This window comes from Hermetia illucens, chromosome 1, assembly GCF_905115235.1.
Source record: "Hermetia illucens chromosome 1, iHerIll2.2.curated.20191125, whole genome shotgun sequence".
Lineage (NCBI taxonomy): Eukaryota > Metazoa > Arthropoda > Insecta > Diptera > Stratiomyidae > Hermetia > Hermetia illucens.
In genome coordinates, this window is record NC_051849.1 from 205,080,799 (window position 1) to 205,094,275 (window position 13,477).

Genomic DNA, 13,477 nt, shown 5'->3' on the forward strand with positions numbered 1-13,477 from the left:
ACTAAAGGGTAGGGCGCACGATTAGTATGGGCAACCCAACGCTACTGAGCCCAGAAGGAGCTCTCCTTACGATATGAGCGCAACCACAATGAAGCTCTGCAAGGGAGCAAACTGCAAATTACCTTTAACAGCATTTGCACTGCTACTTCTATGCTCTGAGACGGCCATCCCAGCTTCTATAGTGTTAGATAACCTCCTGTGATGCTTCCTGGCAACAACTACTTTGATGAGTCCAATTGTACACTCGAGTCTGATCGTCCCCCTTGAGTGGAGACGGCACTCCCCAACGGCTAGGACTCTCTCTTTGGTCTATAAGATTCTCCAAAGTCTCTTTAAAATACACGGCGTTTTATTTATTGGGAAAATACGCGTTAGCTCTGTCTATTGGCGTTCACAGGGCTTATGCAAAACGTAACCAAATGGAAATTTGGACCTTCGACTTATATCTGGAATACGCTCACAACCATTTCCAGTGATTGGTGTTTCTTGAATTAAACAGAATTCTAACGTTTAGGCGCGTTCAGGACAAATAAGGCGGGTCAATTGAAAGGCCTTTGGCGTGATAGTGACGGGAACATAACGTTTCGACGCCGCTCGTTTCGACACGAACATTTTGTGTGAATAACGCACATATTGGTATATCAAAATAAACCGACGAAGAGAACTTTTACTGGCTTCTCAAGGACCATAACTGCTGAGCCCTGGAAACGTAAATTAGTCTTGAAATCCTGAACGATTTTTCAAAACAGCCGCTGGGAAGGCAATTTGTAGATCAAAGGTTCAGTGCTTTGTAATGGCATACTGGATCGAGCGATGGCGTAAAATCATAAGAGTTGGCCGGAGTCGACCTTGAGAGGAAGTTGTGCCAAACACCTAAAGTTTCACGAAGTTGACAGCGAAGGTCCTTCCGCAAGTATTGAAGCTCCAGTGAAGTGCTACATCAATACGCGCTTGCTGCCTCTGTTCTAGCTAGGCTCGGGAATGTAGGGGATCCTTTCAGTCCGTCTTGTGTCATTATCCAAAACTTGGCGTGTGCTTTTACCTAATGCGCAGATCTGCACCGGAACCTAAAAACAAACTAAACAAGGGAATGTCACGCGTATCAGTGATAGCAGAAAAAATAATGGCTTGACTGGCTGGACCCCGCGCGTTGAGCCATGAAACTAAGGATCCGACTGCCTCGATCGAAAGGGAACATTCACGACGGATCACATCCTCAATCAATGCGTTCCCTGCCTCAGGAGTTAATGACACGCAGCGTTTATAGCTCCTATCCTGCTTTAGCATCCTCACGCTACCAACCAGCCAGCTTGGGAAGGGTGGTCAGGTTAAAGACACTCCACTCCATTATACTATTCTAGTTTCAGCAAAATGTCGGTGCGGATTCAGACGAGAATTTGATGAGACGGAAGTTCCAAGGACTGGATTTACCCTCCTGACAATTTTTTTAAGGATTGAGGCATACTGAGCCTGGTTCCACTTTATATCGGGTGACAAATTAGAAAGCAACTTACCCCAAATTTTTTTTAAATTCTATAGTCCATTGTGGGCTAAGCACCCAAGTTTACAAAAAAAAGGCAAATGACTTGCGGTAGAAGGCAGTTTTCGCTCTGGTTACTTATGCCGCATTTGCAAACGTATATAGGGAAGCGATGAACATCTATGAACTACTTCGATCACGCTGTTCTCCAATATTTTGCTAAAAATCTCATACTCTAGTATCAAATATGCTATAGAATTCTTTGACAAGGTTAATAAGGATACCAAAGTGTCGTCTCTATCAACTTTCGCAGTCTTCTCTATATTATCCCTTAGAAGACATCAGCTTTCTTTTCTATTAGAGGGCAAGAGGGAGAGCTTAAGATGAAAAATCCAATGATACTATGAATTGAATTTTCCGGGTAATTTATAATAGATTACCTTAAGAATTGTTCGTAAATCTTTTACGTCATAAACATCCAAAAAAGTCATATGAATACTACTATTTTTTAAGATTCTCGGAGCCAGAATTTTCCTGTTGCATAGCCGAACTTACACTCGAACCCGGCCACTTAGAAACCAATGCTGATCAATATCCTACACGCAATATAATAAGCTCCTAATTATCGGAATTTCAAGCTGCTCCACCAAACAGTATGAAAATAAAAACCTTTCAGTTCTCAGATTTCAGAACCCCGGACGAGCTCCACTGCATTGTCATAGAATGGCATGATCATGCCAATCGAAGAGGAAGCATTACGAGATAGAATCAAGAATCGCATTATTAGAATAACTTAATTATATCCACAGATCGATTGACAGCAATCAAAATTTTATTGACAGTCCATTCACCATTTATGGTTTATTTATCGATTAATTGTAAGTGATCGAGGATGATCATGACTGTCAATAATATCTAAAGGTGCACACATCCTAAGTATCCATATCAATGGTCATGAGTGGTGATGGTCATTCTTTGAATAGCGAAGAATTGAATTAAGGGAACCAATACTGGTCGTCCATCAATGCATATCTGAATATTGTTCAATGATTATACCCCGTGGTATGAGATCCATTAAACCCGACCCATGAATACGTGCAGTAGACCCTCTCATGATCATTCGATCGTCTGAATAAGACAGCCCACAATGCCCATTATGTCTTGATTCTTTGAGGCATTCCCGTTTTTTGATTGATCATCATCGTCATCATCAGCAACATCACCACCACACGATCAGCCATCTCAGCAAGATCTTTCTTGGTGTCCAAGATACATCTGTGACCTCATCATCGAACCCCATACGAGACGCACTGATATGTTATGGCGTGAAATAATTAAATTTTAATGTAATTGGTGTTAGCGTTTTGGTAATATGTTGGCGCGATCGCGAACTGAAGAACTGAAAATCAATTTATTTTGAGTTGATTAATGGATTCTTACGTTGGCTAATGTATTGCCTGTGTCCGGGCTGATAGGAGCAGATAATTCATGATTCTTATGTGAAGAAATGATTTATTTTGTGAGAAGTCAATTGGTGGCATTTGTAAGGTTTTTATGTTACTGTAAATATATTTTGTTCTGGTTAGGTGGTGAGGTTGGTGTTAAAGAAATTAAGTTATTGAATAAGGTCCTCCTGACCATAGCCAACATCAAGTTAATTAAATTGCTATTAGATGTACTGACGGTCTATTTTGGTTATTTCATATATTTTACCACATCCTATTGAATATATTGGCACCCCATGGATGCAGCAGGCTTTCTCGGAAGTATCCCTCCGGTGCGGAAAAATTCACTTCCTATTTGGCTTTTGGCAACTATAGGTACTTGATTCTTTAATATCTAAAGTAGTCATTTATTCGCTGGGAGTTTACGACATATCGGGAGATTTTGACCCACAAATTGGAAATGACAAGGGTTGCACCCAACTTCATTCCCTCATTGATGACAAAGGATCAAAAAGCGCATCGTCTGGAGGATTGTCAGGAGCTCCTGGAAGTGGCTAATGCTAAAGGAAACTTCTTGAAAACCACCATCACATGTGACGAGTCTTAGGTTTATAGCTACGGTGTGGAAACCAAGGTGGAGTCGCCCCGGTGGAAGTCAAAAAATTCACCAATATCAAAAAAAGCTCACCAGGCGAAATCAACTGTTGAAACGATGCTCACTGTTTTCTTCGATTCGAAGAGTGTCATCCATTACGAATTACTCACACAAGGTGAGACAATCAATCAGTATCGAGACCTCCAAACCCTGAGAACTTAACTCCAAAAGATTCGTCGGAAGAGGCCAGAATTGGGGCAACAGGCGAGTGGTTTTTCCACCATTACAACGCGCCTTGTCACACCGGCTCCTCATTCGCGAGTCTTTTGCCAAAAACTCGATGACAACCTTTCCCTATCCCCCCTATTCTCCTGATCAGGCTCCGTGTGACTTCTGGCTGTTCCAAACGCGCAAGTAGCCAATGAAAGGACGGCGGTTCTTCAACAGCTTGTCATCGTGGATATGGAGTTTATCGCTAACGTCCTTCATAAGGCCATCAAAATGACGTATGCAGGTTCGATAGTGATGCGCTATGCACTTCTGAAATCATTGGGTTCTGCGACATTTTCCGCTACCCTGACCAGCAAACCACTGAAGTTCGAGCACTTTCAACGTCTGCCAGATCTTATGGCGCCCCTTTGCGACGTGACCGACGTGACCTGTGTAGCTCATGAGAAAAAAGCATTTTTGATAGTAGCCCAATGCTTATCGATATTGTCAAGCGGCTTACTCGGTGTATCCGTTGTCTGATCAGCAATATGGTTCTCCCACTCCAGAGCGTCAGCTGGATCGTACAAACGGTCGACATTGAACGCTCTCCAACCCTACGAGAAGTGGCGGACGCAACATGCAGGTGAACATAAGCGGCTATCAGATAGTTATCCCTTTCGAGACCGATGTCGGCGCCTCTCTCGTTACGTTTATAACGAAATGGTCGATTCGATTGCTCGGTGTCGGTCAATTAAAACGCAACACTGACCTTATGCCAGGCTCTGTGTTCGAACAATGTCCCACCAATAACGAGGCCGTGGAAGTTTCATAAATCAAATCAAATCCTATTATTATCGTTACGGTCGCCAAGACCATGTTTTCCAATCATTTGTCCTAGCAAGGTGTTGCCTTCGTTTTAATCAGCCATCAAAATGTCGTCTTGTGGAAGCCTCCCCTGAACTGCATGTAATTGCTCGTAGAAAGCATCCATCTCCAATATATCCATTGGCTCGTAGCATTATACAATTGTGATGCTCCTTAACCTAGACCAAAATCTTGAAGCTAGAATTTTTTCAGAAACCGGCGTCCAGGTCAAGAGAATACGCCTTGCGGTTGCCCTCAGAGGCAGCCCGACACGGGTTTTGTGCCTGCTAAAATTTGGCTTCCGAGAGTATAAAAGCACATTGCCACAAGAGGGATAACAGTACTCTCCAGAGTCCCACCATCTCAATTATTAACTAACTAATTTATTCCCGACTTCTAACAAGTTTTAAAGTAATGTAAAATCTTTGCCCATCTCCGAAATCGGGATTCTGACTTTATTGATAACTCTGCTTTCCCCGCATATCACAGTCACTCACATTGTGTTCAACGGAATAGTAAACGTGATTTTCTGCACTACGAAATCCAAGAGTGGTGATTGCAGAGGCGTCCCCAGGAAAATGGCGAACATGCTTTTCACAAAGTCCATAACACAAAAGGCAGACAGGTCTTGAGAACGGAACACGTTTCTGGACAAATAGCCACGACTCTACCATCGGCAAAAGGGAGTCAGGTGGAAGAGGGGAAGGAACCATTTCTAGTCACATTTTAATGGCGTTGATGGTTTTGCTTGCATACGCTTCAACATCTTCAGGTTGCTTCGCCACGACAACCAAGACTAGTTCATCTGCAAAACCGATTTTCCTGGTCTCCTTTAGTATGGAAAGGACAAGGACCCCATTGTACATCACGTGTCACAGGAGAAGTCCTAAGAGTAAGCCTTGTGGTACACCAACTATAACGGTGTGCTGCTTTGGTCCATCATCCACATCGTACCAAAGTATCTCTTGCCAGAAGTAACTTTCGACGAGCTTAGTCAAAACTACTGACACCCATTTTAGTCAGAGTCCTTTTTCCCCATTCCCAGCTGGCTAGTTGTGATTTTCGCCCTCTTATCATCTTAAAAACCACTCTGTGTGGCACGCTGGTCCCAAGGGATTTTGGTCTGCCTCCGTGCAAAGTGCCTGGAAACATTGTCGCTCTAGACTCAGGAAATTCTCGCATACTTCCCGTTTCTCGTCGAGGTCTGGTCTTCTTCTAAATTGTTGGCTGATCCTCCTTGGTCGGAAGCATGAAGCCCGCAACCACGCGAAAGTATGTCCACTCATTGGTAAGGATTCGCGGCCTCCACATGACAGCATTGCATGTTCTCATTAAGGGCCTCATCATCTTTTCCCCTTTTCATGAAGTCTCTCCATCGGACTCATGGCCTCCCAGTAGCATCTCTGTAAATGCATCCCCTTCAAAGGTTTCCACGGACCAGTCCTGATTTCCAGCTTTGCAGGAACGCCTATTTTCGATCTGGAGGAAAATTGCCTGGTGGTCCTTATGAGTGTAGTGCTCAAAAACGAACCAGACCACTCTTCTCCCCAATGTGGTACTCGAATATGTCAAATCGACTATTGAGCCCAAACCTGTGCCTCGAAAAGTGGCTGCATTTCCGGTGTTTGCACGGATCAATTCCAGCTTCGCAAAAACCTTAAGCGAAATACGGCCCCTGGTGTTCGTAATTCCACTGCCCCAATCCACATCCAATACGTTGAATCGGTTTATTGTCTGTCTGTCAGTCACACGGACTTAGCGCAGGAAGCGTTAACCGTTTTGATATGAAATTTGGCGGAGAGGTGGAAACTGTGCATGCCGTGGAGTAGAACATTCCATGGAAAGGGGGTGTGAAATTTTTGTTTGCCGAATATAGTCATGTGGGGTGTCAAATCAAAACTCGCAATAAGTACTCTTCGAATCGACTTTAGTTTTGAAGCCGGCTCAACTTATTCCACTGAGCACAATCTATCAATCACTCATGATACGCTTTAACATACACACCAATTTAGTCAAGCGTGGCCTGAGCTCGCGCAAATGCGGACCCAAGGACATGCGTGTCGCGACCGCGACTCCCAAGTATGTCACTTTCTGCCGGTATTTCAATGCAACTCCATTGAGTTTAAGCAAGAGTGGACGACGTAAGCAGCCTTTCAACATGATCGCGATGGTTTATTCCACTGAGACCGTGACACCGACTTTAAGAGACCACGCGTTAACGATGCGCATGTACTCAGTACCCTGCTGCTCGAGCTCTAGTCGACTGTTCCCCTCAACAAGAATGAGGAGATCATCCGCGTAGGCAACGGTCTTGGAAACTGCAGAGAGCAACCACACCAGACACGGAAGCACGACCAAGTATAGAAAAAACAGTCCATGCAATTCATCGGCTTAAAAGCCATAAGTCGTCAGGAGCCAATGAATATGGTGGTGACTAACTACACGAAGCACTTCATCAACTAATGATCAAAGTGTGGGACAGCGACTCAATGCCTGACGACTAGCACGAGGCGTTATCTATCCTATACATAAAAAGGGGGATATCATGCAGTGCAGAAATTTTATTTTATATCAGGTTGCTGAGTACCATCTATAAGACATTCTCTGCTATCTTGCTAGGTCGCATAGTCCCATATGCTCAGAACATCATTGGCCCATACCAAAGAGGCTTCATTCAGTCAAATCATCAACATATCAGATCTTCTCCGTGTGGCAAGCGATGGAGTAACTGTTGGAATATGGACATCAATTGCATCAGTTTCATCGACTTTAAAGCCGCCTATGATAACATAGTCAGGATAAAACTGTACACGCCCATGAGAGAACTCGGTATCCCGACGCAATTGATAACACTGACTTGGCGGACCTTGACAAATGTGCGAGGCCAGATAAAAGCAGCAGGATCACTCTCGAGACCATTCAATATCAAAAACAATCTCGGTGAAGAGCGAACCGCAAATGACCGGCACACGTCGGGACACACTGGGAGTCTCCGGAGCCGTCGACAACTCTCTGTCGGTGTCGACGGGGTGATGTGAGCGTAGCTCTGCCAAGGTGGTAGTTGCGACGTGTATCAGGAGCCAGCCCCTTCGGGACCCTGGTCGGGAAGTGTGCATTGAACTGGTGTTAGTAGACCGCGTTGCCCCGAGCGAGCGCTGATCCGTCCGTGAATTCCGGGATCAGCTAAGCGTAGGTCAGGCCTCAGGGAACTGGGGTAGGGGATGTGTCCCCGAGGGTATACCCGTTCTTGACTATTGCAGCCCGCTCCCTTGCACACGATGCGCTGGTACCTTTTTCATGGAGAATATTCTGAAAATGATAAAAAAAAAACGACGAAACAACAGACAAGGAGGAAGAGCTGGGTGCGTTTGGGCGGAGCACAAAAATGCGTCGTTCACCGCAGCGAGTGAAAGAGGCAACGAGGGCTGATATACCCGATGGAACACCGGGGCGCCCAAATAAAGAGGAAGCCTCATCAAGTGGCGCGACTGACCGGGCGGAGATGGCAACTCCATTACCTTGCAGTGCCCCTGTTTTGGAAGTAAGCTCAGTGAGAAACGCTAGTCCTGAGCAGATGGATTTGGACAAGTGGAAGTGCATTCGACCGTCCTCACTAGAGCCGAAGAGGAAAGGCTCATCAGAAAGTGCGCAGCAGTGGTGAAACGTATGCGGTCGGCAACGTTCCTTCAGAGAAACGTCAGCAAAGGCGTCAAAAACGGGCTGATGGAACTGGAGGAACTACTGGACCGCATTTGCTTTTATAGACGCACGTGGAGAGCAGCGGAAGACGATTGTAGAGCAGAAATAATCGCACTCCCCGCTGAGAATGCTGCTTGCGTCAACCGGACCGCAGATAACCCTCTGCAAAGTGAACAAGGGAAAAAGCGGAAAGAGGACGACGTGCCTGAAGGAGACTTTATCTAAGTAGTCACCAAGGCCCAAAAAAAGAAGGCGAAAAAGGATAAAAAGAAACAACGGACTCCGTCGCCAGAGACACGTCTGTCCAAAAACAAGGAGGCTGCCAACCCAAAGCCAGTAGCGGAAAAAACGAGGAAACGAAGAAGGACTTGACCGTCGGCTCTACTCATTAAGCCGACGGAAGGCAAGACATTTGCGGAAGTCCTTAGTGAAATCCGCTACAGGATGAAACCCGAGGAGAACGGAGCAGAGGTGTTTTCGATACGGAAAACGAGGAGTGGTGGAGTTCTCGTCGAACTGGGCTCAAAGACGACCAGCAAGAGCACGTTCTGCGAAGCGGCCAAGGGGCTATTGGGGGAGAAGGCTCTTGTTTCCAGCCTAGAACCCATGTGCTCTCTAGAAATACGGGATCTTGACTGCCTCACAGAAAAGGTCGAAGTAGAGGAGGCGCTAAAGCGTGAATGTCCAGAGGTAACCAATGCCCAGGTAGGTATTACCTCTGTAAATGCTCGAGGCCAAAAACTTGCCGTGGTGGATGTCCCCGAGCAATATGCGAGGAAACTCCTTAACAGCGGGAGAATCAAAATCGGATGGGTAGTATGCAGGGTACGAATGCGGATAGTCCCCACCAAGTGCTACAGGTGTCTGGACTATGGACACACGTCAGCAGCTTGCATGCCGGAGATGCGGCCAAGCGGGTCATCAAGCGAAGACTTGCAAGGAAAGCGAGAGTTGTGTTCTCTGCAGGGATCGTGGCGCGTCTGGCGAAAGCGTCGCACACACTGCGGGCTCGGGACGGTGTCCGATCTTCAGGGCGGAATTGGAGAGGGCTAGGGTGCGAACGCCATGATCCGCATTTTGCAAATTAACATGCACCGGAGTACAACCGCTCACCAGTTGCTAGCACAGTTCGCTGCGGAAGTAAATGCTGATCTAGTGCTGATTAGCGAGCAATGGTATCTCGACTTATCCGGCACCGCTGCCATCTGGGTTCGGGACGACGTTCGACTTCGTGTTCTTGCCGAAGGCCGGGGGAACGGATTTGTCTGGATCCGGTGTTTAGGGATAACGTTTTTTAGCATTTACCTGACGCCGAATGAGTCGATTCCGGACTTTCAGCGACGGCTTGATGCTCTGGAGGACGCCGTTTCGAGCACGGAGGGACGAATCCTGGTTGGCGGTGATTTTAATGCCTGGGCTCTTGAATGGGGCATGCCTCAATCAGACTCCAGAGGGAAACGGATTCTGGAAATGGCGAGAACCGGGCTCGTAATTTTAAACACCGGATCCGCGCCAACGTTTCGGCACCCAGGTTGTGAAGGAGGCATTCCCGACATCACTTTTGCGTCGGAATCTCTGGCATCATCGGTGGACGGGTGGCGAGTCCTAGAAGACTTCTCGGCAAGTGATCATCAGTACATTGCGTTCGAAGTGTTTGACGCTACTTGCCGGCGAGCACCAACACGACGTTCCCCCTGCGTGTGGAATGTCGCGAAGGCGAGCATCGGAAGGTTCGTCGAGGCTCTTGGAGCAGGTAGGGCCGCGCTGGGGGGCACTCCGGGGGGTGGTGGTGTCGCAGCTGACATCGTCGTAAATTAAGTGCTGAATCTGATAACGACGGCGTGTGAGGCTTCCATGCCCCGGAGAGGACCCAGGCGCGACAAGCCTTCTATGTACTGGTGGACGGCGGAAATTGCCGACCTACGGAAGGAGTGTCATAAGCTCTACCGTTTGGCACAACGTTTGTACACCAACGAGGAGGAATGTGCCATAAAGGCACAATATATCATAGATCAGCAAAAAGGAGTCTCCGCAGTGCTATAAATAAAAGCAAAGCTCGCGGCTGGCAAAATCTTGTAAATGAGGTAAATGATGACCCGTGGCGACTTGGCTTTAAGCTTGTCACTCGGAAAATCGGGGCTCTGCGGAAGCCCTGCATACTGAGCACCGACCAGATGGACCGCATTGTGCGGGCATTGTTCCCCAGACACCCTGTACGGGTTGATGTAAACAACGCGGAAAGCGTCGTGGATTGCCCCCTTTTCACAATGGGAGAACTCGAAGAAGCGGTTCTCACTATGAAAAACAGGAAGGCGCCAGGTCCTGATGGCATCCCGGCGGAAGTTTACAAACTGGTGTTCCGCCAACGGCCAGAATTGCTGCTCGAAGCGTTCAACGCGTGCTTGAAGGAGGGCATTTTTCCTTCTCGCTGGAAAGTGGCCAGACTCGCGTTGATCAGTAAGGGTAAAGGAGACCTGGAGCTCCCGCCTGCATAGCGACCGCTGTGTATGCTTGACACGGCCGGAAAAGTGCTCGAGAAGCTCATCAGGGGTAGATTCGCTGAAGCGATCCGTGCTGCCGGGGACTTATCCGCAAGGCAGTTCGGGTTTAGAACAAGGAAATCTACAGTGGATGCTGTTATGGAGGTCGTAGATGCGTTTAATCGAGCCGGGGCACACAGCCGCCGATCTCGACGCCTTCAATTCCGTAAGATGGACAGATATTCTAGGCACACTAGAGAACTTCTTTCACGTGCCAAGCTATCTCTTGGGGATATTGAGGGATTATCTGAAAGACTGCTCCCTGTTCTATGAGACGCTAGAGGGCCAGAGGAGGATGGAAATCACGTCGGGAGTAGCGCAGGGATCTATCCTAGGGCCGGACCTCTGGAACGCTTCCTACGATAGTCTGCTGAGACTCGATATGCCTGAAGAGTCGCGCCTGGTCGGTTATGCAGACGACTTTGCGGCACTTGTTGCCGAACGCACTGTTGAACAGGCGCAAACAGACTTGGCATATTGATGTGACGGGTAAGCGGATGGATGACTGCTCACGGTTTCAACCTTGCGCTGGAAAAAACCGAAGTAGTCATCCTGACCAGAAGGAGAATCCCGACCTTGCGTCCCATATCGATCGACGAGTTGACTATAGAGTCAAAACCAGCGATTAAATACCTTGGTTTAACGCTCGACTCGAAGATGAGCTTCTTCGAGCAAATCAAAGCAGCCGCGGACAGGGCTGCAGCATTCTCTATGGTGCGGAGGTATGGGCTGATGCCCTTGACAAGGAGGTGCATCACACAGTCATCCAGTGGTCGGTATTTATCTTTTAAGGACTTCGGAACAGAAGGAAAAGAGGGAAGTAGAACGATTATCCCTGGCGAGTGTATGATCCCTACTTTTGTGTACAGAGATAATGATGATAAGCATCTTCCCACAGGCTTAGGAAGCGATAATCTTCCATGGGAGAGGCTACGAAAATTATTATGTTCGGGAATAACATTCAAGGTTCCAATGGGATACTCGACTAAGGAAGGAGTTAGAAGGATTATAGTAGAATATGGAGGTCAGGTTTCAACCAGTCGATGTATTTTAATCAGTTCAATTAACGAAGAAGTCATGAGAGCGGGTATTCACATTGCCACTGGATGGGAGACCTGACAATGCACCATGACGAAGTTGCAATGAAGTAATTCCGATTGCTGTCAATTTGAATTGACCCTTTCATTACTAATGAAGGGTGGATGCACACATAGACGAAATTTTGAGTTCAATACAGATTTTGCAAACAAATTTTAGTAAAATTGCAGAAAATATTCTGCAGTGTCAGTTCTGAAGAGCGTTGAAAATATCGGGAAGGAATCTACTGGCACAGGTAATTGAATACCTACAAATAACCTCGGTTAACATTGCAAAAAGTTAAGTCTTTTACATCCACGAAGGTACCACAAATACCGTAACTAGGTAAAACATTTTATGTTTGATACCAAATGCAACGTGGATTAAAATCAAAATCCGACAACTGATTACTCCAATCCCACTAATAGCATTCCATCGGCTTTGCAACGTACATGCATATGTGGTCAAATAGCAGTAAGGGTGTAAAGAAGTAGATTTAACTTTAAGTCTTCGTGTTAATTGAAATGATTACACAACCCACTGGGTCGATTGACGAACTTCTATCTTATTCCATTTACCGAGCTTCAATACAGTAAAATCTCGACTAAAAAAATCAAGCTCAGATTATTAGACGTAATATTAGAGTATCTTCCTTACGTCATGCATGAAACCGCACATGTTAAAATATCATAAAAATCTGAAATACAGCTGACAACCTAGTCTACGTCCTTACACGAGCCGAAAGAAATATGATATCACCCACGATGTAAACATTTCCGATAGAGGATTCTGTATCAGATTTCGAGGTGTTATGCATCGCGGACAGAGATGCAAGGTACCGCTTCTATCATATGTGATCGCATGGATCCATAATACGCTTTAACCTTGCACTTTCTACCGCCTTTCATTTTGATCACTCACATGGAAAACGTACTCCTGGTACCGTTGCGGACTCCATATGAGGTGCATGAAATGCAAAGCTTTTTTAGTTGTCAGGGAAATCAGGTTGATCTCTGGTTGGTTCCAGTGGCAAAGAAATCAGTACCAACTTTGTGCAGGTGTATAAAATCTAAGAATAGTTAATTATCCAAGAGTCTTATTACTAGTTCTTTGCTTTGTATGGAAAAATGGAGGTGATATTTTTTGAATCATAAGGCTTCAGAGGAACACTTTTGAAATTTGTTCACTGAGGCCACATTATTCCAAATGTTGGTCTATATTTAGATTCTTTTTCACAGATCATAGATTGTGTCCTCTTAGATTAAATTCTTTTAGAATAGATAAAAAAACATTCCCAATATGGGAAATTCTTTGACCTACTTTTCCGAAGCTAAAAGCTAAATCAACTTCTAACCAAAAATTTATTCTGAAATCCATTTCAAAGACCACTAATCTGAAATTACCATGTATCACACAAGGTTCGCTCTGAATCCTTCAACTTCCATAATATTTTTTTTTTTCTAGTCTAAGATATTTCGCTAATTACCTTTCTTAAGCAAATTTGATGAGTGAGGATTTCTACTCTTTGTACTTAATGATGAACAGTTCCAACGATGCCACTGAAACT

At 45.8% G+C, this 13,477-nt stretch overlaps 1 protein-coding gene across 1 annotated transcript in view; it reads right to left on the reverse strand.

Moving 5' to 3' along the window:
- LOC119661325 (protein Wnt-10a) overlaps positions 1-13,477 on the reverse strand; it is a 71,763-nt gene that overhangs the window by 29,021 nt on the left and 29,265 nt on the right. The window contains exon 3 of the mRNA XM_038070623.1: positions 13,397-13,475. Within this exon, the coding sequence (XP_037926551.1) occupies positions 13,397-13,475 (79 nt within the window). The remainder of the gene's footprint in view (positions 1-13,396; positions 13,476-13,477) is intronic.